General features: G+C 41.5%; 1 protein-coding gene across 1 annotated transcript in view; it reads right to left on the bottom strand.

The window, feature by feature from the left end:
* Positions 1 to 11,899, bottom strand: part of CAT (catalase) — a 48,632-nt gene extending 36,733 nt beyond the window's left edge. Inside the window, exon 1 of the mRNA XM_006883746.1 lies at positions 11,834 to 11,899. Within this exon, the coding sequence (XP_006883808.1) occupies positions 11,834 to 11,899 (66 nt within the window). The remainder of the gene's footprint in view (positions 1 to 11,833) is intronic.
* Positions 11,900 to 25,177: the final 13,278 nt, after the last annotated feature.

The following is a 25,177-nucleotide window of genomic DNA, read 5'->3' as shown; positions in this document are numbered from 1 at the left end:
AACTACTCATAATTTCTAATATCCCTTTTAACTGCTTTCTAAAGTGTCTACCATCTGCAAGGTATTATCAGTACTTTCAAATAAAAGATCATATTTAAGTCTTCTAATAACTTTGTTGTTTTTTGTGGGTTTTTTTTTAAATAAAAATTTACAGAGACTTTGGATTTCCATTCATTGATTGTTACACACTTTCCTCCCTGCCCACCCCGCCCCCCAGTTATCTTTTCTCTTTGAAAAGTAAAAAAAAAAAGAATTCTTTCATTGTTCTACAATCCCACCACCAGACCCCCACCGCCCGCAGCCCACTCCACTATACAGCTTTCATTCTGGACTCCTGTCATGACAATAATACCTAAACATATATTCCTCCTAAACAGTCTCTCCCTCATCTGTTTCAATGCAGTATACCTTATTTATCCCCTTTAGTTTCCCCCCAATTCCGATATGAGACCCGCTTTACAACAGTGGCAACATGCAGTATTTGTCCTTTTGTGACTGAGATATTTCACTCAGCATAATGTCCTCCAGGGTCACCCATTTTGTATAATACTTCATGAGTTCCTTGTTTTTCAATGCAGTGTAGTATTCCATTGTGGGACTATACCATTCGTTTGTTGATGAGCACTTGGGTTGTTTGCTATTGTGAACAAAGCTGCAATAAACATGGGTGTGCGTATATCTGCTTGGGTGTCAATTACGGTTTCTTTAGGGTATATTCCCAGTAGAGGAATTGCTGGGTGAAATGGTATTTCTATTTGCAACTTTTTAAGAAAGCACCATACTGAGTTCCATAGTGGTTGCACGATTTTACACTCCTACCAATATACCAGAACACTTAATCATGCTAATGAGAAACCTATACTTGGACCAAGAGGCAGTGGTCAGAATGGAGCAAGGAAACACCGCATGGTTCAAAATTAGGAAGGGCGTACGCCAGAGATGTGTCCTGTCTCCACACCTTTTCAACCTGTATGCAGAACAGATTATCCGGAAGGCTGGGCTCTATGAGGAGAAATGTGGGGTTAAGATTGGTGGAAGACCTATCAACAATCTGCAGTATGCAGATAATACAACCCTGCTTGCTCAAAGTGAGGAGGACCTGAAGCACCTGCTGCAGAGGGTCAAGGACTGCAGCCTCCAATATTATGGATTGAGGCTCAATGTCAAGAAGACCAAGATTCTCATCACTGGGCCAATTGGCAGCACCAGGATGGATGGTGAAGAGATTGAAATTGTTCACAGCTTTAGTTTGCTTGGCTCCACAGTCAACAGTCTTGGCACCAGTAGCTAGGAAATTAAAAGACATTTTGTCATGGGAAAGTCTGCTGTTAGGGACCTCTCCAAAGTGCTGAAGAGCAATGATGTCACTCTGGAGACTAAAGTGCTTCTGATACAGGCCATGGTCTTTGCTATCACTTGTTATGCATCAGAGAGTTGGACAATGACTAAAGAGGCTAGAAGGAGAATTGATGCCTTTGAGCTGTGGTGCTGGCGAAGAGTACTGACTATACCATGGACTGCTAGGAAAACAAACAGATTCATCCTGGAAAGGGTCAAACCAGGCAGCTCCTTAGAGTCAAGGATTCTGAGACTCTGTCTAACATACTTTGGACATGTTGTAAGGAGGGACTGGTCCTTGGAGAGGGACATCATGCTTGGTAGGGTGGAGGGACAGTGCAAGAGGGGAAGGCCCTCTATGAGGTGGATTGATTCAGTGACTGAGGTAATTGGGGTGGGTGTATCGTAGATGGTGTGACTGGCACAGGACAGAGCAAAGTTTAGGGCTGTTGTGCATAGGGTAGCTATGAGTCACAAGCGACTTGATGGCACATAACAACAACAACCAACAGTGAATAAGGGTTCCAGTTTCTCCACAACCTCACCAGCATTTGATGTTTGCTGTTCTGTTAAATTTTTCTCTTCTTACTGGGGTGAGATCCTATCTCATATTTGTTTTTATTTGCATCTCTCTTAGATCAAGGGATTTCTTCATATGTTTGTTGGCCATCTGAATGTCTTCTTTGTTGATGTGTCTGTTAATAATATCCTGTGCTCGTTTTTCAATTGAGGTTGTTTTCCTTTATTTTGTTGTTGTGCTCAAGTATTTTATAAGGTCTAGATATAAGCCTCTTATCAGTAAGTCTTCCAATAATTTAGTGAAACAAATCCAATTATTTCTCTGTAGTAAGTGATGCTATATGCTCAGAGAAGTAAAGCAACTTCACTGACCTGGGTTTCAATCTCATAGCACAGCTTTTCCTGCTACACAGAAGAAGGACAACACAGGCTTCCAGCTTGCACATTCTTTTTTACCTCTGTGAAAGGTTACTTGGGAAGCAGAATTTTTTTTTAAGATAAAATAGTTCAATTCTAAGAGTTCTCTTTGAAAAAGGATTTGTACCTGTTAATGTTTCTGCATCTTCCTGGCTGCTAATTATTTTACAAACATACTTCAGAGATATCACAGCTTTGGTTCCAAACCATCACAATAAAGCTAATACTGCAATAAAATGAGTCTCGTAAGTTAACTTTTTTATTCTAACTGTATATAAAAGGTATGATCATACTATATTTTAGTCTATTAAATGGGCAATAAATAGCACTATGAAAGTTTGAAATAGTGTGATAATTGCCAACATACAACACAGAAACACACAGCAAGCAAGCTGTTGGAAAAGTAGTGTCAACAGCTTTGCACAATGTGAGAGGGCCACAAAGCTTCAATTTGTTGAGTGTGAAATGCAGTGCAACAAAAGGAAGCGGCCTGTCCGGCCTGTCTTCCCACGTCTTCAGAAGTGATCTCACTGCCCCATTCTCAAAATTGGGCTATTCCCTTCTTCTGCCTTATAGAACAAGATAATACAATTGCCTATTCAACTGCTTGCTTTTCCACTCTAAATAGTGCTCTTTTCACATGTCTATCCCTGGCACCTAACATGTCTAATACACTTTTAAAAGATGCAAACACACACAGATGCTTAGAAATTCAAAGTGTAAACAAATCAAACTACAGACCAAAATCTAAATTCAGGAGGAAAATGTAGCAACAGCCTGGCCCTCCCACAACCTACTTTGGAAACTGCTTCAGAATTTGGCAAAGAGGATACCAGTTTTTTGGCTTGACTAAAAACAGGTGCTGCGATTGGAAACAGGAAGTAAAAAAGGAAAGTAAGAATGATTTCATTTTTTAGTTAGGGGTAGGGGTTGGGGGGGTGTTTCTGCAGCTTTTAGGGGTGGCAGGGACAAGGTGTTGCTACTTTGACAAGCTGCTTCTGGATGGAACTAATTTATAAATGAGGACATTTTCCTGGGAGGAGTAAGACTAACTTCCTCTGGTGAAACAGTTAATCAACAACATTTCCACTTACTTGCTTATTTGTACTTTAGGCTCAAGAACTTAACAAATACTGTATTCTTCCACTTTTTTTTTAAACTAAAATGACAGTCCTCAGAGTCAGAAATGATAGCTTCCCACTCTGTTATCATTGCAGAACATGTCTAATGATTTCTAGCAAATCACTGCCTAACACGTGTCCAACAAATATTCATCAAGTGCTTGTGTGTGTGTGTGCACTGCGTACAAATCCCAAGACTGCCTCAGCCCTCATATTTTTTGTGTGCAAGGGAGAAAAAGCAAACACTCAAATAGGAACAAATAACACGTGCTGAAGATGATGGAACTTGCTATTTGTGTTTGTGGTTTGGCTGCTTGGGAGACAGGGGACTTCACCACTGCTCCTTCTTCCCCCATCTGACTCCCTTCTCCCGGAAGGGAGAACTCCCTGGGAGGAAGTCTGGGTAGTTTGAGGCAAGGACTCAAGATGCAAAGGATAAATTGAATGCAGAGGTGTGATATCAGAAAGCCTTTGGAGCCTGAAATCCTAATAATGCGGACTCCCCGTTCAAGCTTCTACAAACACTAACATACTATTTTGAAACTCATTCACCTCATCAACTCCTTGCTTTCAGAATCCCAAAGAGAACTAAAAAGTAGTTAACCCCAGGATGAATGAAATATGACCTGTCCAAAGAAGATAACAATTTAGCAAGATCAAATGGCTAGGTTTCTGAGAATGGAGACCAAGTTTCTCTCCTCCTTCACCCAAATGTAAAATGCTCACATTTCAAGCAAAGCTGCTTCATATTATTTAACACCGGAGTAAACATGTGGCGAACGCAGTTGTTAGATTTTGCTGTTTTGTTTTGTCTTCTCCCCTTGAAATCACTCACTTTGCTATTGAAATAGCTCCAGTCAGAAATACAGCGCTACTTGTTTTCAATAATATGCAAACATTTAGAGTAACCCAGCCAAAATGAAACCATTAAAATACACAGATTAATATCTATTGCAAAAAGGGGTTTTCCCTGTCTTGAATAGGTCTTAAGTGATTGGTAGTTCTAAGCACTTTTAAGTCTTTCAATGCTTCAAAGACATGAGGAGGAAGAGGAAAAAAGGTGTGAAAATGAAGGCTAACTGACATTATAAAAGATTCCTGTTCTCTTTACGCTTAAGTCATAGTACTTATGAAGAAGAAAAGAATAAAAATGAACAGAAAACAACACAAACTTAAATATCTGTGTGTTTTACATGCAGTGAGCTATTTCTGGCTGGGTAAAAATTACAGCATTGTTGTGGTACGGGCTGAGCAACAGAAATAAAATGTCAAGACTTGAATCTCATTTTCACAATGTCTCCCCTGTCACACCAGCAATTCTCCTCTCCCAGGGACAAAAAAAAGTTAAGTTACATCACGTCACTCGGTCAACCCTCCTCTGTGCCATATGTGAGCAGTGTCACAACATTACAGTCATCAGGTTGCCCCAAAATATATACAGTCTGTCCTTAAAGACTCACTGACAAAATTTATGAGCTAAGACCCACCATCTATCTTGCCTAAATGTATGAGCTAAGACCCACTCCCTCACCGAAACAATTCAAAACAATATATAAAACCAAACCCACAGCCCTCAAGTCAATTCCAACTCAAGGTGACCCCTCCTTACCAAGTTTCTTTGGCTTCATCTTTCTCCCAAGGAGTTAGTGGATTTGAACAGCTGACTATTCGGTTAACAACACACATCATATAACCTATAACAGCAGGCTTCCTCATCAGGTAATAAGAAGTAGAAAAAGAATAAGAAGTAGAAAAAGTCAAGGCTTCAAATGTTTACATTTTCTAATTTTTAAGGCATCAGGCAGTGAGTAGGAGTCAATGAAATGGCAATGAACAATAAACAAAGAGTCCTAGGCACTCTAAGCAATGCGCAAAGAAAAATCCTCAGATAAATTCCATTCAAAACAACTGGGAATACTTGTCAAACCACCATCTCCAAAGTATTGTGAAAGAGAGATAAAAATGTGAAAGTTGATTGAAGTCAAACCTATGAATATATTTGATTCAATGCTTCTTGATTAAAGTTTACAAGACTCCTAATCCATCTGCCAGCAACAAAATTCAACGACGAGGACAGACCCCCAATAAATTGCTTCCTTGTTCGCTAATACTTGGGTTGCAAAGGAGGACCCGCCCAGGAGGGCATTCTGCATTGGATTCTAGAGGAAGTGACAGGACAGGTCTGACAGTAGATACAGAACTTAAAATCTCACCGTCCAGCATAAGATTTCAACAAATGAGAAGAGAGGAAAGGCAGAACTATTGATACAAAAGCACCGACCAAGCAAGGAGAAATTGAAAGAAAAGGGGCAGAAAATCCTTCACTGCCATAATTTTCTAACAGAATGTCTGTCTGTAAAGTAGATAGAACCTTTTAAAAAGTGGCTTTATATGTTCGTTTGCACATCATCAGACAGGAAAACGGCTAGAAGGGTTTCACCCAATATGAAATGTTTAGATAATACAGAAGTCACCTTTAGCATATAGAGACTGACTACGTTTCCCAGCCCTCCATGCAGTTCATTGTGGCCATGTGATAGGGTTCTAGCCAATGGCATGTGAGGGCAAGTGACCAGAAACATTCCAACTGGACTCTTTTTTTTTTTTTTTAATTCTTTAAACATTTGAGCTATTGTGTATAAGTAGTGGGGTTTTTTAATTTATTATTCATATCAATGAAAATTTACAGAGACTTTGGATTTCCATTCATTCATTGTTGCACTTTTCTCCCCTCCCAACCCTCCCCACTAGTACACTACCCTCTTGGAAAATTAAAAGAAAAATTCTTTTGTTGTTTTACAATCCCTCCCCCCAGGTCCACTCCACTATACAGCCCTCACTCTGGACTCCTGTCATGACAAAAATACCTAATAATTTTCCCTCTTAAACAGTTTTCTCCCTCATCTGTTTCAATGCAGTATGCATTATTGAACCCATCCTTCTCAGTCTCCTCCTAATCCCGAGGTCAGTCCTGATTTACAACAGGGGCACCATGCAGTATTTGTCCTTTTGTGACTGAGATACTTCACTCAGCATAATGTCCTCCAGGGTCACCCATTTTGAATGATACCGCATGAGTTCCTTGTTTTTCAATGCAGTGTAGTATTCCATTGTGTGACTATATCACAGCATCTCTATCCATTTGTTTGTTGATGGGCACTTACGTTGTTTCCAACTCCTTGCTATTGTGAACAAAGCCGTGATAAACATGGGTGTGCATATATCCGCTTGGATGTCAGTTATGGTCTCTTTGGGGTATATTCCTAGTAGTGGATTTGCTGGGTCGAATGGTATCTCTATTTGCAACTTTTTGAGAAAGCTCCATAGCGCTTTCCACAGTGGTTGCACAATTGTACACTCCCACCAACAGTGAATAAGGGTTCCAGTTTCTCCACAACCTCGCCAGCACTTGCTGCTTGCTGTTCTGTTAAATTTAGCAATTCTGATTGGGGTGAGATGATATCTCATAGTTGTTTTGACCAGCTGGACTCTTAACTGAGACTTTGACATCAATCAGTCCTCAACATTTTTTTAAAAAAATTTTTTAATTGTGATTTTAACAAAAGTTTACAGAAAACACATTGGTAATCCTGTTGGATGGAGATGCCCAAGTGACCTTAAAAGCCTCATGATGACAACAGAGGGGTCTCTTTTAACCCAGGGTTCTGAACAGGTAAGGGAACACCTGTAGGGTACACCTCTCCTCAGTGTTCAAACACTTTGGCCCATCAACTAAGAGAAATACATTTCTTATGTATTTACGTCATTGTACACTTTGGAATCTTCTATTACAGTAATTAGCTCACACATGGATTAACCTACTTTACGGACTATAATCAATAATAAAAAGACAAGCAACTCAGGTTTTGTAAGGATAAAAGATGTAAACAGACCCTTCAAAAGAACATCTCTGAAGGGTCAATGAATCTGTGAAAAGGAGCTCAGTCAGTGTCCCTGGGCATTAGCACGATGCAAACTAAAGCCTTGGTAGGATGCCACTCCATTCTTACTATAACTGGCAACAGCAAAAGCTGGTGGTGTGGGGCGGGGAGAGACTCTCGTACACTGCTGATGGAAGTGTAAAACAGCACAATTCACTTTAGAAAAAGACATAAAACTCATTTCCTATATGATCCAACAATTCCATTCCTAGGGACTTCCTAAGAGTCAGGAGGGCCTCTTTTCACAAAGAAGACTCAGCTAAGAACTTTCAGGGCAGCTGCAATCACTGGTGTCCAGAAACAGGATAAACAAGTAGTGAGTCATTTGTGCAAAAGTCTTTTAACTCATCAATGGCAAGTATGGATACATACACTATGAACAAATCTTTCTTTTTATTCATTCAAAACCAGAATTTATTCTTCCTAAATCACACAAAATTTACAAATATTCACACATCTCAAAAGCGCACACTTCACTGTTGGCAGGACCCAATCACCGCTGCCCCTCCAGCAGGTTTTGAGGAGCTGCAAATTGCACGGGGGGTGGGGGAGACTGTACATCTATCTCCCACAGAGCTTCAAACTCCAGATCTGAGCTGCCTGCTCCTTAACCACTAGATCACCAGAGCTCCCTAAATACTCACATATAGGTTGAATATGTATTTAAAAGCCATATTTTTTATTTTTACTTATGTGGAGTGATTGATATTTTTTTAACAATTTACTTTTTTTATTGTGATTTGAGTAAAAGTTTACAAAGCAAATTGGTTTTCTATTCAACTATCCAGACACATTTTCTTGTATAGCATTAACTAATACTCACAGCATAGCTGTATTTTTCTTAACTCCTCCCTATAATTTCTCCATTCCACTAATCCTTCTATCTTACCCTTTCCTACTTAACAGGAATGAATCTTAAAAACATTTTTCACTGAGTAAAAGAAGTTTTACATTAAAAAGCACATAAATCAATGGTTTGTTGGGTTTTTTTAAAATTTTTATTTTATTATTTTTATGTGTACCATCAAATCAGATCTGACTGGTACAGGAGGAGATTGTCCCCTCCTTCTCCAGCAGAGCATCTGGTGGATTTGAACCACATACCTCTGGGATTGCAGTGCAGCGTCTTGCCACTAGGCCACCAGAGCTCCCTTAAATCAATGGTTTTAAAACAATAGTTTCTTGGGGTAAAGTTGCTGGTACCAAGGGGGATGGTTGAAAAACACCTGAGAGAACTTTTCCAGGGTGATAACATTGCCCTATATCTAGACAAGGGTTTGAGATTCACAGTATAGGTTTATGTTGATCAGAACTCAGAATAATAACCAAACTGCATTAACAAGTATGTGACAAACTGTAAAAAAAATGCAACTAATGTCAATAAATGTCATGGGTAGAAAGTGTCAAATAGAAGCCTAAATGTTGTGAAATCCTTCACTGAAAATACAATAAAATACTATTTCGTTGGGGGGGGAGATTTCTGGAATGGTAAACATAAAATCTGTGTATTTCATCATGTTGTTGTGTACCATCAAGTTAGTACTGACCCATGGCTGACCCTCCTGCAGGTCTTCAGAGCCAGTTAATCGCACAGGAGGAAACTGCCTAGCCTCCTCCCGTGGTGCAGATGGTAGTCTCAAACTGTGTGCCTCTGGGAGTGCAGCACAGCTTCTTGCCACTAAGCCACCAGCGCTCCCTCCTTCCTCTCTAGCAGGCATTAATTGTATTGTGCACTCCCAAAACATGTTTAAGTCCTAAGCAATAGACCTGTAAATATGAGTCAATTTGAGGGTGCCTAAAAAGAACAACTTAAATGAATAGGAAAAACTCACTGTATTGTCCATATTTTTGTCAATTCACCATGTAGCCACTACATCAGTGTAAACTAAAATTTAACAACCACTGAGTATGGGAAAGGGAGCTCTGTGGGCACAGTCCATAGGGAGCTGTACTAGTAACCCAAAGGTGGTCCCTGAGGCAGTTAGAATCCACCACTGATTCCTCAGGGGGAAGTTGGTTAATTTTGTCCCAGAAGATTTACAACATGCAAAAAACCACTGGAGAGTCAGCTATGAGTTGTTTCTGACTTGATAGAAATGAGTTTGAGTTGAGACTACGGCAAGAGATCCTGGTACTATGATGGATTAAGCATAAAGGGGGTAAAAATAAGTGGTTTGAATCAATTAACCTCTCTTTGTGAGAAAAATGTGATAGTATGTATGTGTGTATGTATGTACATATAAAATGCTGTGTGTATAACTGGGTCAGAACTAATTTATAGCTGGATCTCCAGTGGGTTTTCAGAGGCTTTATGTCGCATACGAGGAGATTGTCTGTCTCCCTCGGACCAGCTAATGGATTTGAACCACAAGCTTTTGAATTGGCAGTGCAATTCCTTACCCATTAGACTACAAGAACTCCCTCCACAAAAAGCACAGCCTTGGGAACTCTATGGGGTAGTTCTGCTCTGTCCTACAGGTCCACTTTGAGCTAGAAACAACAGCACAGCAGCGGGTTTCGTGTTTATAGAGTAAAGAAAGGGTCCTAGTGCCAAGAAGATGAGTTCTAATCTTGAGTCTGACAGAACAGCTCTCTGAATAAAAGCAGCCTTACATAAAAAAACATAAATCAATGGTTTAAAAACAATGATCTCCTGAGGCAAAGTGCTGAGACCACATGGAATGGTTGAAAAACTCCATAAAAGGACATATTTAGGGTTTCAACAATGCTTTATATCTAGGTAAAGGCTTGGGTTTCCCAGGTGTGTATGTTTGACTAAAAACTCCATAAACAGTTTAACTGTCCCTTAGTTGTTGTGTACCATCGAGACAGAATCGACCCATAGCTGACCCTCCAGTGGATTTTCAGATGCAGTTAACCTCACAGGAGGAGATTGTCCATCCTTCTCCCACAGAATAGCTGGTGGCCTCAAACTGTGTGCCTTGGAGATTGCAGTGTAGCTTCATGCCACTAGGCCACCAAAGCTCCCTAGTGGCATAAAATAAAGGACAGCAAGAAAGAAGAGATTTTCCAGGGCCTTAGAGGAAGAATGGCAGTCTTCTCACAAACAGGAAACATTAAAGCAATTGATGAGCACCGTAGAGTCAACACCCCAGTGCAAAAGCATTAAGAGTTCCAGCATCAGGCGGCTAACCCGCCCGAGCTCCACAGGAGAATGATGTGGCAGCTTCTTTCTTTAAATATTAGGGGACAGCTCTACTCTGCCCTTTAAGCCAAGTCAGAAGCCACTTGATGGGAAAAAGTAGAAGTCCCTTACTAGCTCAAAGATCGGTTGTCTGAACCCACCTAAAGGAACCCTGCAAGACAAGCTTGGTGATCTGCTTCCAAAAGGCTAGAGGCTTTGTCTCATAAGCCTGTGAAGCAGTTCTGCCCTGTACCCACGGGACCTCCGTGAGTCAGAGCGACTGGAGGCAACATCAACAATGACAAGCACAAACAGCGCGCCAAGCAAGAAGAGAAAAAAACTACCATTACCCAGTCAGTAGTCATGTGAACTGGGCACGTTCTTTGACTCTGGGAGCCAAATGTCTCTCTGACAAATGAAGACTCAAAGCAGATGGCCCTCTTAACCAATCTAACCACCTAAGGAGTGTGTCCTTTGAGATTCCACAGCCCTTGACTCACACCCCTCCCTCCACTATTGGGCTGAAAGTCTACTCACCTTTAGCACTTCTATTCAGATACCACCTCCTTTGGAAAGTCTCCCAACCAAGTCTATAAGTACCTTTACACTCTACCCATAAACTACCTTAAAGATCACACCATCCTGGATGGCAGAGAGCTGTTTTTCTGCCTTGTCTCTGGTTGGACTTTAAGCTTCTCAGGGGTGTTGTTCTTGCCTCACTAGACTTGGAGCATGGTGTCCCAGCACCTGACATATGCAAGTGTATGTGAATAAATGCATCGATTGATTGCCTTAACTCTAAAATTCTAGACTTGACTTCTTTTAAGCGCAAGTGAAATAACAAATGTGAGCGCTTTTTTTTTTTTTTTGGTTGTTGTTGTTTTAAGTTGGTGCTAAAGACAGTGGGATGAGAAAATAAGGTCCCTGCCACAAGGCACCCTACAGATATGAAAGCTTCAGAAGGCTTCCCACTTGCCTTCTCCACCAGTTCCCCACGTCTGCTTCCTTTCATGCAGCTTCAGCTCTCTTTCTCTCCTCGCCTTCATTCCTTCCTCAAGCTGTGACCTCTGTCCCAGCTGGCAATCCTGCAAAATCTGCAACCAACCACCCGCACTCTGAAACCCATGTCAAAGGCTGCAGGGTTTGCATGCATTACTGGAAATCCACTACTACCCCACACCCCAGACACCTCTCCCCTGCTTCCTCGTGAATGTAATTGCCCATCTGGAACGACTCACTCCCCCAAGTCTGATGATCTTTATAGTACAAGCCCCCTCGCGATGGCTCTGCACAAAGGAAACTGGGGCCGTTACTCGCGGCCCCTTTAACTGCTGGTGAAACATAGGGTTTACCTTCGAGGAGCGTTGATCCTTCCAGGACTTCAGCTGGTCGCTGGCTGGGTCCCGATTGTCCGCCATGCTGTCCGAGTGGCGTTGCAGAAGGCCGCTGCTTTGGGACAGACGCCTAGACTTCCAGGAGCTGCCTTACTGACAACAGCCTCGCGCTGAAGTAGAAGACTTCACGCTCTGCCAATCAGCACCGCTCCCCATCCGCCTCGGGAAAGCTGCCTCCTGATTGGACAATGGAGTGGCAGGCGCCGTGGGATTGGATGTCCCATTGGGGCTGGGCTGAAGAGGGAGGGGATTGGCAGAATTTAGAGGGCAAAGACCTGGGGACTTGAAGTCAGAAAGGAAGGGGAGCCCCGCCATACGGTTGCATGCACAAACAGTGAGGCCCCAGAATTCTGCAATTACCGAAACTGGGCCCCGCCCTGCATCCTGGCACTTGACATTCGCCACGGTTATCAGCATCCTCCAGAGTGTCCTGGGACGCTGAGGTTGGTGGCCTGCCAATTTTGCTGAGGGAATGCCTAGGCTATGTAGGGCGAGGCTTTGGACGCAGTAATTAAGACTTTAGTTTTTAAAAGTAAAAAAAAAAAAAAAGTCAAAAGCCTGGACTGAATTAATCTGTGTGAAATTAAATTTGTCATATTCTGGTATATAAAAAGTATTGTTTGCAACGCAAGGGTTGATGGAGGTTGGAATGAATGCAGAGACTGGCTCCGTAATTAAATATTAGCAGGCATCTTTCGAAGGTGACATTATTTTCTTAATCACAGTCTGTATGTATAGTAGGAAGTTTAGATGGCCTAGTGGGTAAGGAATTATGCTACCAAACCTAAATCATGGAGTCAAATCCATCAGTTGCTCCACAAAAGAAAATGGGCGATCCCCTCCCCTGCAATTTACTGCCTTTGAAAACCTGTGGAGGGTCATCTGTGAGTCAGTTCTACCTCGAGAGTGCATCATGGCAACATATGTATGGGAGAGAGCTGTGGTGGCCTAATTCACAGTGAGCTGTACAGCTAACTCAAAGGCCACACCTCTCTCCACCCTTTTCGCGCATCTGCTCCACCAGCTGCTCCTGGGGATAAAGAAGGGCAAACAAGCTCTTCTCGTGACAATTTACAGCCTCAGAAATCCAATGGAGGATCACCTATGAGTTGGTTATGACTCAAAGGCAATGAGGAGGGGTTTTAGATATACGTAGTTGTTATAGTGGAGCCAAGCAACTGTAACTGTTCACCACCTTAGTCTCTTCTCCATCCATCATGGTGCTGCCAATTGGGCCAGTGGTGAGAATCTTTGTCATTTTAATGTTGAGCTTCATTGCATATTGAAGACTACAGTCCTTGACCTTCTGCAGCAAGCATTTCAAGTCTACCTCAGTTTCAGCAAGCAAGGTTAGATCATCTGCACAATGAAGGTTGTTGAGTCTTCCTCCACTCCTGATGCCACATTCCTCCTCATAAAGCCCAGCCTTCCAAATGATCTGTTCTGCATATAGATTGAAAAGGTATGGAGACAGGACGAATCCTTGATGCACTCCCTTCCTGATTCTGAACCATGCAGTGTTTCCCTGCTCTGCTTTGAGGACTCCTTCGTGTTCAAAGTATGTTGTTGTTGTTGTTGTTGTTTTGTTGTGTGCCGTCGAGTCGTTTGCGACTCATAGCGACCCTATGTACAACAGCCCTAAACCCTACTCTATCCTGTGCCAATCGCACTGCCTCCGACACACCCATCCCGATTACCCCAGTCACCGAATCAATCCATCTCATAGAGGGTCTTCCCCTCCTGCACCGTCTTTCCACCCTCCCAAGCATGATGTCCCTCTCCAAGGACCTGTCCCTCCTTGCAACATGCCCAAAGTATGTCAGACGAAGCCCCAGAATCCTTGCCTCCAAGGAGTTGCTTGGTTTAATCCTCTCCAGGGTGAATCTGTTTGTTTTCTTGGCAGTCCATGGTATATTCAATACTCTTCACCAGCACCACAGCTCAAAGGCATCAATTCTCCTTCTATCCTCCCTAGTCATTGTCCAACTCTCTGATGCATTACAAGTGATTGCAAAGACCATGGCCTGTATCAGGCACACCTTAGTCTCCAGAGAGACACCATTGCTCTTGAGCACTTTAGAGAGGTCCCTAACAGCAGACTTTCCCATCACAATATGCTTTTTTATTTCCTGACTGCTGGTGCCAAGAGTGTTGACCATGGAGCCGATCAAACTGAAGCTGTGAACAATCTCAATCTCTTCACCATCCATCCTGATGCTGCCAGTTGGTCCAGTGGTGAGAATCTTTGTCTTCTTAACATTGAGCCTCAATCCATACTGAAGGCTGCAGTCCTTGACCCTCCGCAGCAAGTGCATGAGGTCCTCCTCAGTTTCAGCAAGCAGGGTTGTGTCATCTGCATAACGCAGATTGTTAATAGATCTTCCACCAATCCTAATGCCACACTTCTCCTCATAGAGCCCAGCCTCTGGATAATCTGCTCTGCATACAGGTTGAATAGGTATGGAGACAGGACACATCCCTAGCATACACCCTTCCCAATTTTGAACCATGCAGTGTTACCCTGCTCTGTTCTGACTATGGCCTCTTGGTCCAAGTATAGGTTTCGCATTAGCACAATTAAATGTTCTGGGATTCCCATTCTTCTCAGAGTCAGCCACAGTTTGTTATGATCCACACAGTCGAACGCCTTTGCATAATCAATGAAACACAGACAGACATTCTTCTGCTATTCCCTGCTTTCAGCTAAGATCCATCTAACATCAGCTACAATATCCCTAGTACCATGACCCCTTCTAAACCCAGCCTGGACTTCTGGCAATTCTCTGCTGATGTGCTGTTCCAGTCGTTTTTGGATAATCTTCAGTAGAATCTTGCTTGCATGTGAAATCAATGAGATTGTTCTATAGTTTCCACACTCAGTTGGGTCACCCTTCTTTGGAATGGGAACAAATATCGATCTCTTCCAGTCAGTTGGCCAAGTGGTTGTTCTCCAAATTTCTTGGCACAACTTGGTGAGCACATCCAGGGCAGCATCTGTTAGCTGAAATACTTCAATTGGTATACTATCTATTTCTGGGGCCTTATTTTTTGCTATTTCCTTCAAAGTAGCTTGAACTTCTTCCTTCATCACCATAGGCTCTTGCTCATATGTTATTTCATTAAATTCTTCCATATCTGCAAATTCCTTTTGATACAATGACTCAGTATATTCCTTCCATCTTCTTTAATACTACCTGGATCATTTAATATTCTGCCTAAAGCATCCTTGATTATAGCAACTCTAGGTTTGAATTTGTTCTTCAGTTCCTTGATAGGTTTCGCATAAGAACAATCAAGTGTTCTGGGATTCCCATTCTCCTCGAGGTTAACCACCATTTGTTGTGGTTCACACAGTCAAATGCCTGTACATAGTCAATGAAACACAGATAGATAGCCCTCTGGTACTCTCTGCTTTCTGCCCAGACCCATCTGACATTAGCAATAATGACTCTAGTCCCATACCTCTTCCAAATGCAGCTTGTATTTCACCTCCACAATCAACACGCTTGGCACCAGCAGCCAGGAAATCAAAAGCTGAATTGCATTAGGTAAATCTGCTCTCGGGAATCTTTAATGAGTACTGAGAAACAATGATGTCAGTGTAGAGACTAAGGTGTGCCTGATCTAGACCATTGTTTTCTCAATTACTTAAGAGCTGGACAATGACTAAGGATGACAGAAAAAGAACTTTGAGCTGTGGTGCTGGGAAGAGTCTTGAACATACCATGCACCAGCAAAAAAATAGCTCTGTCTTGAAGAGGGTGAAGCCAAGTTTCTCCTTGGAGGCTAAGATTCTGAAGCTCCATTTCACATATGTTGGGCATGTGGCCAGGAGGGACCGGTCCTTGTAGAAGGATATCATTCTCCAAAGGGTGGAGGGACAGCACAGGAGAGGAGGACCCCAGATGACATGGGTTGATCCAGTAATTAGGGCAATGGGGGTAGATGTGTTGGAGTTGATGAGACTAGCTCAGGACAGGGGAGGCTTCAGAGCTGTTGTACATAGGGTCACTATGAGTCACAGGTGACTTGAGGCACATAACAATAACAACAACATAGTTATTGCCATCAAGGCAATTCCTACCCATGGCAACCCCATGTGTTACAATGTGGTACTGAACTGTAGGCTTTTTAAGGCCGTGACTTTGAGAAAACTTGCCTTCCTAGGCTCCAAAAGCAGATTAAAACCACTAACTTTTAGGCTCAGTAGCATAGTCCACAGCATGCTGTGTTGCATACTCTGTAATTTAAACCCACCAGCAGCTGAGCAAGAGAAATGTGGGCTGTTTCTTCCACATAAGGTTTTCAGCATTGGAGCAGATGAAGGGGTACAGTGAGTTGCATTGACTGGATTAGCTAGCAGGGATCTCTGTTGGCCTTGTCCTTAGGGAGTTGTGCTATTACCTCAAAGATCTTGCCTGTTTGGCAGCTCAAATCCACTAGATTCACCTAGATCCACTAGATCCAGCTCAAATTCACCAGTGGTTCCAGGAAAGAGAGATGGGCATTGTCCTCTCATGTGATTTACAACCTCAGGAACCTTCTGGAGGATCAGCTGTGAGTCTGTTATGACTCCTTAGCAGTGAAAAGCACTTTTGCACCACCGAGGGTTTCAATGTGTATAGAAAAACATGCCTAAAAAAAATACATCCAATTGAAGAACTCAGAAGCTCCTGATGCCCTTAATAATTTCGAATTCATAGTAAATAGAGTCACCTTTTAGACTTTGCAATTTCTCTTTTTTTTTTCCCTCTCTCTAGTGTCTGCTGTGAGCTGAATACTGCTAGGTGATTGGCAGGCTGTATCATTTATTCTTTACCACTTTATACTGAAAGTTTTCTTCTTCTTTATTTTAAAGATGAAGAGTCCCAACCTTAAAATGCGGAGGAGCTTTGTTGTTTTTGTTGTTGTTGATTGCCTTCGAGTCAAGCATGCGTCATAGTGATCCTATGAACAAAAGGCCTAAAGGCCCTCCACAACTATCAACATATATCAAAGTTCATAGCATTTCCGGAGGCAAGTTATTTAGAAATGGATGCCACTCCTGCTTTCAAACCTGTCATAGGATGTTATTGGTTGAGTCACCTGTGATGCATAGAGACCCTATCTATAACAGCTCTGAACCCGTCCCTGTCCTGAGCAAGTCTCACTGACACACCAACCCCCATCGCCCCAGTTACTGTATCAATCCATCTCATCCCGGGTCTCCGTCTTCTGTGCTGTCCATCCACCCTTCTGAGCATGATAGCCTTCTCCAAGGACTGATCTCTCCTGGCTACGTGCCCAAAGTTATTGAGGTGGAGCTTAAAAATCCTAGCCTCCAAGGAGAGACTTGGTTTCACCCGCTCCAAAACAGACCTCTTTGTTTTCTTGGCAGTCCATGACTCTTCTCCAGCACCACAACTCGAAGGCATCTATTCTTCTTCTATCATCCTTTTGTCCAACTTTCTGAAGCATAACAAGTAATTGAGAAGACTGTGGCCTAGATCAGGCACACCTTTGTATCTAGACTGATATCGTTGAACTTCACTAAAGCTTTAAACCAAGATAACTGTCAGGAAATGCAACCAGGATGCTGCTTAGAGGCAAGGATGGTGAAATTTATCTCACGTAGCTTGGTCAGAAGGGGACAGTCTTTGGAAAAAAAGGACATCATGCTTGAAAAGGTGGAAGGTCAGCAAAAGAGAAGAAGACTCTCAACAGGATGGATTGACACAGTGACTGTAACAATGGGCTTAAGTCAATCAGGGCAGAGTTCCAGTCTCTTGTTTATACAGTCACTATGGGTCCTAGTGAACTCAGCAGCACCAAACAACAACAAATATCAGATCCTGCATCACTGGTCTTCTGATTTCAAAACTGCCCTTAAACCAATTTGTATCCAAACTTTCTAAGAGGGATAACCTATTAAATATCCAAGAAGACACACTACTATTCAACAGATTTTATGCTTCTAGGTCCTTGATATGCTAATACCACCGTAAAACCATTTTATTATTAAGTAGCTTTTCTGCCTCAACTTGTTTAGAGCATGGTGATTGCATAATCCTCTTCTGATTCCTCCACTTCCTGGCTGTGCGACCTCCAACAAATTGCTTAGCCTCTCTGTACCTCAGTCTTCTGTTTATATATAAATGATGCAATAGTAATACCTCATGAGGTGTCATGAGAACTAATTGGGGTTTATATGGTTTTACATGTTGGCACATAAACAGTACTGTACCTGTAATAGTAGGATGGTCTTTGCACTATCATTCTCCTCCCTGACACTCTACTCCTCAACCCACATTGTTTTCTCTTCTCTCAATTTCACCTCCTTACATGCTGTATCTCAACATAAATAAAACAAAAGATCCTCATATCTGGACTAATAAACAAGATAGTAATAGAGAAAATAGTGAAGTTGTCAAGGATCTCATTTTACTAGGATCCACACAGTCAACATTCATTGAAGCAGCAGACACGAAATCAGTTGACCTATTACATGGGTGAAAATGGGTATCAATATCAATCTTTAAAAGTGCTAAAGAGCAAGAACATCAGTTTTAAAGACAAAGATGTACCTGACCCAAGGCATAGTATTTTCAGTCGTTTCACATGCATGTGAAAGTTGGACAACAGATAAAGAAGCCCATCAAAGAACTGACTACTTTGAACTATGGTGTTAGTGAAAAGTGTTGTGTATGTTGTTGCTTGCCAAAGAAAAAATACCTTTGTATTTATAGCAGTATAATTGGAGTATTCCTCAGAGGCAAGACTTTGTCTAACATACTTTGGACTTGTTATCAAGAAAGACTGGTCCCTGAAGAAAGACATCATGCTGTAAAAGTGGACGGTCAGTGCAAGATCCTTAAAGAGACAGAGTGACACAGTGATGGGGAAAATAGGCTGAGACACAGCAGAGATCCCAAGGCTGGCACAGAATCAAGCGGGGGTTAGCCCTCGTGTGCATGGAGTTCCTATGAGTCAGAACAAGCTAGATAACACCTAACTCCAATAACAAATTCTACATCTCCACCTGCCCTGCCAGAGAATCCCTTCAGATCCTATTTCGGGGAGCCCTGAATCCTTTTCAAAACATTTTTTCTTTATTATATTTTCATTTATGCATTCTTTTTTCTCTCTCAATTCTTTTAATTATTAGTATTCATTAACTGTCTTTACTTGTATGATGAATATTTAATATAAAAACACTCTGCAACTTTACTGGTACAGATGCATATTGATTTTCTGCTTCACCAGAGGAAAACCATTCAGGCATGTGACAGGAAAAATGTATTCAGCTTTGGTATACTGTGCTGCACTGATTTCTTTCAAAACTTCAAGTGCATGTTTATTCTAATTTTACCCTCAGCTAAGTAAAAAACAATTTTTTTAAAAATTGTAAACCATGTCCTCTTTTAAAAAACAAACATATGTCTTTTTTTTTTCTTCTGGTGTACCATCAAGTCAGATCTGACCGGCACAGGAGGAGATTGTCCCGCCTTCTCCAGAGGAGCATCTGGTGGATTTGAACCAACACCTTTGGGATTGCAGTGCAGCTTCTTACCACTAGGCTACCAGAGCTCCCTTCAGCAAACCATGACCTTTTAAAAGCCATGTAAAAAGCCAAATATTAACTGAGTTGCTCCTTTGTTTATTACTGTAAACAAACCTTGAATACTCCCTCCCCTATGCTGTTGTTGTTATTAGGCATCATTGAGTCAAGTACCACTCATGGTGACCAAGTGAACAACAGATCTAAAGCCTGTCCTATTCTGTGCCATCCTTATCATCTCTGACACACCTGAGCCCATTGTCGCAGTCACCATGTCAATCCATCTTGTTGTCTTATTGAAGGTCTTCCTCTCTTTCACTGATCTGAACCCTGCCCTATCCTGTGCCATCCTCACCAGCTCTGATAGACTTGAGCCCATTGTTGCAGTCACTATGTCAGCCCATCTTCCTCTCCTTCTCTGGCCCTTCAACCCCATTCAAACATATCTTTTTCCAAGGACCAGCCCAGCCGAACAAGACGTTCAAAACTTATTGTTCTCCAAAGAGAACCTTGGTTGCTCTTTCTCTGAGACATACTTGTTTGTTCTTTTGGTAATCCATGGAATATTAAGTACTCTTCTCCTACACCACAACTTAAAAGCATCCTTTCAGAAAAGGTTAGGTCTAGAGAAGGTGGATGAAGATAGATAGATGCCAGACCACATGAAGATCTCCAAAGAAGGGGGACTGAGAGGAGACAAGGACCTCTCCCCAGAGCCACAGAGCGTCTTCTCCTAGCCAGTACCCTGGTTTCAGAATTGTAGCTCGTCAGTGTATGAGAAAATAAATTTCTGTTCATTATAGTAAAAAAAAGAGCGTCCTTTCTTTTTCTATAATTCTTAGTCATTGTCCAACTTTCAGATTCATAACAAGTAATAGAAAAGACTATCGTTTGAATCAGATGAATCCTAATCTTTAAACTGACACCATTGCCCCTTAACACTTTGGAGAGCAGATTTACCAATTGGAATATATCTTTTAATTTCTTGACTGCTATTGCTAAAAGTGTTAATGGTGGATCCAAGCAAAGTTAAATCATTGACAATTTCAGTCTTTTCTCCATCTATCATGATGTTGCCTATTGGGCCAGTGGTAAGGATTTTTGTCTTCTTGATGTTACGATGCAATCCATATTGAAAGCTTTGATCCTTCTACAGCAAGCATTTCAAGTCTTCTTTGCTTTTGACAAGCAAGGTTGTGTCATCTTCATAATACTAATTGTTCTTGGGTCTTCCTGCAATCCTAATGCCACATTCTTCTTCATTAAGTCCAGCCTTTCAATTTGCTTGGCATATAGACTAAATAGATATGGAGAAAGGATACAGCCCTGATGCACACCTTTCTTTATTTCAAACCATGCGCTCACAATTACTTTGTTCAGACAACAGCTTCTTAGTATAAGTATTATAGGTTTTACATGAACACAATTAAGTGTTCTGGGATTCATTAATCTCACTGTCATCCATAATGTGTTAGGATCCACATAGTCAAATGTATGTTAATAAAACACAAACCTGTGAACTTTAAGACGATAGTTATAGAAAGGCTTCAGGCCTTCTGTTCACAGGGTCTCTATGAGTTGCACTCGACTCAACGGCAATCAACAAGAACAACAAAACACAAATAGATCTCCTTCTGCCTTCGTCAAGACTCATCAGACATCAGCAGTGTTATCCCTGGTGCCACAGTCTTAGATACTGTTAGGATGCTCATTTCAGAGAAAAGGAAACTGAGGCGTAGAGAGGTTAAATTAGCTTGTCCAAGGTTACTCAATTATAGAGAGCGTCATGAATATAACCCTCTCAATTTCAAGAGCCCATGATTTGATTGCTACGTTGTTATGTGCCATTGAGTCGCTTGCGACTTATAGGGACCCTATGTACAAGAGCCCAAAACTCTGTTCTATCCTGTTCCAACCGCACTGTCTCCAGCACTCCTCCTCCCATTATCCTAATCACGGAATCAATCCATCTCATCAAGGGTCTTCCTCTCTTGCGTTGCCCCTCCACCCTCCCAAACATGATGTTCCTCTCCAAGGTCTGATCCCTCCTTGCAACATGCCCAGAGTAAGTCAGACAAAGCTTCAGAATCATTGCCTCCAAGAAGAAGCCCAGCTTCACCCTCTCCAGGAAGAATCTGCATGTTCTCCTAGCAGTCCATGGTGTATTCAACACCCTTCTCCAGCACCATAGCTCAAAGGCATCAATTCTCTTTCTATTGTCCGTAGTCATTGTCCAGCTCTCTGACTCATAGCACACAATTGTGAAGACTATGGCCTGGATCAGGTGCACCTTAGTCTCCAGCCTGTCATCATTGTTCTTCAGTACTCTGGAGAGGACCATGACAACTGACTTTCTCCAATGCAGTTTGTCCCTTGATTTCCTGGCTGCTGAAACCAAGAAAACGAAAACTGTTAATAATATCAATCTTTTCACCATCTAGAATGATACTGCCAATTGGCCCAGTGGTAAGAATGTGGTTTTTTCCTTGATGTTGAGCTTCAATCTATATTGAAGGCTACAGTCCTTGACTGAGCAAGCACTTCAGGTCCTCCTCAGTTTCAGAAAGCAGGGTTGTGTCTTCCACATAATGCAGGTTGTTGATGAATCTTCCTTCAGTGATGCCACATTCCTCCTCGTACAGCCCAGTGTCCCAGATGATCTGTTCTGCATACAGATTGAAAAGGTGTGGAGACAAAATACATCCTTAGCAGACACTATTCGCTATTTTAAACCATGCAATGTCTCCTTACTCTGTTCTGATGATTGCTTCTTGGTTCATGTATAGGTTTCACATAAGCACAACCAAATGTTCTGGTATTCCCATTCTTCTCAGAGTCAGTCACAGTTAGTTGTGATCCACACAATCAAAAGCCTTTGCATAGTCAATGAAACACAGATAGACATTCCTCTGGTACTCTCTGCTTTCTGCCATGATCTATCTAACATTACTGTAACATTCCTAGTACCATGGCCTCTTCTAAACCCAGCCTGGACATCTGGCAGTTCTCTGTTGATGTGTTGCTCCAGTCACTTTTAGATAATTTTTAGCAGAATCTTGCTTGCATGTGGTATTAATGATATTGTTAGATAATTTCCGCACTCCATCGGGTCACCTTTCTTTTTTTTTTTAATTTCTATTCATTCATTGTTGCACTTTTCTCGCCTCACAACCCTCCCCCCTAGTACACTACCCTCTTGGAAAATTAAAAGAAAAATTCTTTTGTTGTTTTACAATCCCTCCCCCCAGGTCCACTCCACTATACAGCCTTCACCCTGGACTCCTGTCATGACAAAAATACCTAATAATTTTCCCTCTTAAACAATTTTCTCTCTCATCTGTTTCAATGCAGTATACATTATTGAACCCATCCTTCTCAGTCTCCTCCCAATCCCAAGGTCAGCCCTGCTTTACAACAGGGGCACCATGCAGTATTTGTCCTTTTGTGACTTCTATACTTCACTCAGCATAATGTCCTCCGGGGTCACCCATTTTGAATGATACTGCATGAGTTCCTTGTTTTTCAATGCAGTGTAGTATTCCATTGTGTGACTATACCACAGCATCTCTATCCATTCGTTTGTTGATGGACACTTAGGTGGTTTCCAACTCCTTGCTACTGTGAACAAAGACACAATAAGCATGGGTGTGCATATATCTGCTTGGATGTCAGTTATGGTCTCTTTGGGGTATATCCCCAGTAGTGGAATTGCTGGGTTGAATGGTAGTCACCTTTCTTTAGAATGGAAACAAATATAGATGTCTCCAGTCAATTAGCCAGATGGCTGTCCTCCAGATTTCTTGGCACAACTTAGTGAGCACTTCAAGGACAACATCTGTTTCTTGAAATATGTCAATTGGTACAGCGTCAACTCCTGGAGCCTTGTTTTTTGCCAATTCTTTCAGAGCTGCTTGAACTTCCTCCTTCATCACGATAGGCTCTTGCTCACACATTGTTTCATGAAATTCTTCTGTGTCAGACAATTCCTTTTGATACAGTGACTCTGTATACTCCTTCCATCTTCTTTTAATGCTTCTTGGATAATTTAACATTCTACTCAAAGCATCCTTAAGTATTGCCACTCATGGCTTGAATTTGTTTTTCAATTCCTTCAGCTTAAGAAATGCTGAGCAAGTTCGGCCCTTGTGATTTTCTGACTCTAGCTCTTTGCACATTTCATTATAATGCCTTGCTTTGTCATCCCACGCTGTCCTTTGATATTTTTTGTTCAGCTTTTGAATTTCCTGATTTCTTCCTTAAGCTTGGGCTTCTCAGCACTCTAATGCAATACTCAGAGTCTCATCTGACATCCATTAATAAATGAGCATTCAAAGAACCAAATGAATTCTTTCCTTCACTAAGATACAGATCAATGGAGTAAATAAGGAGACCTAGAGTCCTGTGTTAACCTTTGTTCTTTTATATAAACTTTGTTCTGTGACTTTTCTACTGTTTCTCATACTGTTGATTTGGATTTCTAAGGACTTGTTTCAAGTGAAAGAAAAATAGAAAAGTAAGACCAGGTTTGGATCTTGTCACAACTTGTATATTAAACTAAGGTGTGTGCTTACAAGTAAAGACAAATTATTTATGTTGGCTACATAAGTAGAATTCCATTCACTAGCTTTATAACTATAATTATAGTAATAATTAAGAGAAAATACTTTTTGAAAATCATCCTTATATTATAATAACAGTCATAGCAATAACCTATGAGTTGTACATGGATAGACATGCAAGCTGAACAGGTATGAGAAAGCGAGTAAGACTACACCCACAGGTGTATATAGATTTCACAGAGGACATTTCTAGCTATCTATTTGTATGTCCTATGAGTATATTCATGTGTATAGTAGAACTTGCAGGGGAAAAAAGCTATGACTTAGATATACATGAACACTATGAGGAAATGAGTCACTGGACCTGCAGATTCATGACCATAGTTTCAGGGGGCATCAAGTTGAATAGGGAGAAGATAGTCCACAAAGACAGTGCTCTATATTCCACTTTAATGAGGAGCAGCTGAGGTCTTAAAAGCTTGTGAAGTGCCATCTGATGTGTAACTTTTGATCTCTCTCTATTGAGAGCATTTAAGAGTGAAAAGATTCCGAAACATATGGAAATAATTAGTCCAAAGGACCTATTGAGTGAACTAAATAACCATACAAACTTCAAACTCGAAGACTCTCAGATCATAAGAATTAGATGGCACCCAGTAATCATTGCCATTTACTCTAAAAGGAATCATAATGTGAGGTCCTTAATACAACAAGAAAAAAAAGAATGTGACACAAACTCCAAAATAATAAACAAAGGTCAGGTCAGGTTTACTTGTCTCATAGCAACTAATAAAATCTCCCAAACTATGACCCTTGAATATCATTCTAGCCTGAAACTGAACTTTCAGCCAAACAATAGACAGCCTGTGGAACCAGGAAAGTGCAGACTCTGTAGAACAATCCATCCTGGAAGGTCAAAGGTGTAGCATTTGCCCACAGATAAAGCTGAGAAGGCAAGAAGGGAGAGGAAATAAGGACAAGTGAAAAAGGGAAACACAAAGACACGAGTGGTTACATTGCGAGGACGGCAATCACTATCACAAAAACAAAACACGTATGAATTGTTGAAGGGAAAGCTAATTTGTTCTGAAAACTTTCATTCAAATCACAATGTTGTTGTTGTTATGTGCCGTCGAGTAGCTTGCGACTCATAGTGACCCTATGTACAACAGCCCTAAACTCTGCTCTGTCCTGTGCCAATCGCAC

Source organism: Elephantulus edwardii, unplaced genomic scaffold (genome assembly GCF_000299155.1).
Source record: "Elephantulus edwardii isolate Elephantulus edwardi_28Jun2011 unplaced genomic scaffold, EleEdw1.0 scaffold00029, whole genome shotgun sequence".
Classification (NCBI taxonomy): domain Eukaryota; kingdom Metazoa; phylum Chordata; class Mammalia; order Macroscelidea; family Macroscelididae; genus Elephantulus; species Elephantulus edwardii.
The sequence above is the reverse complement of the archived record's forward strand: the minus strand, read 5'-3'. Positions and strand labels throughout refer to the sequence as shown.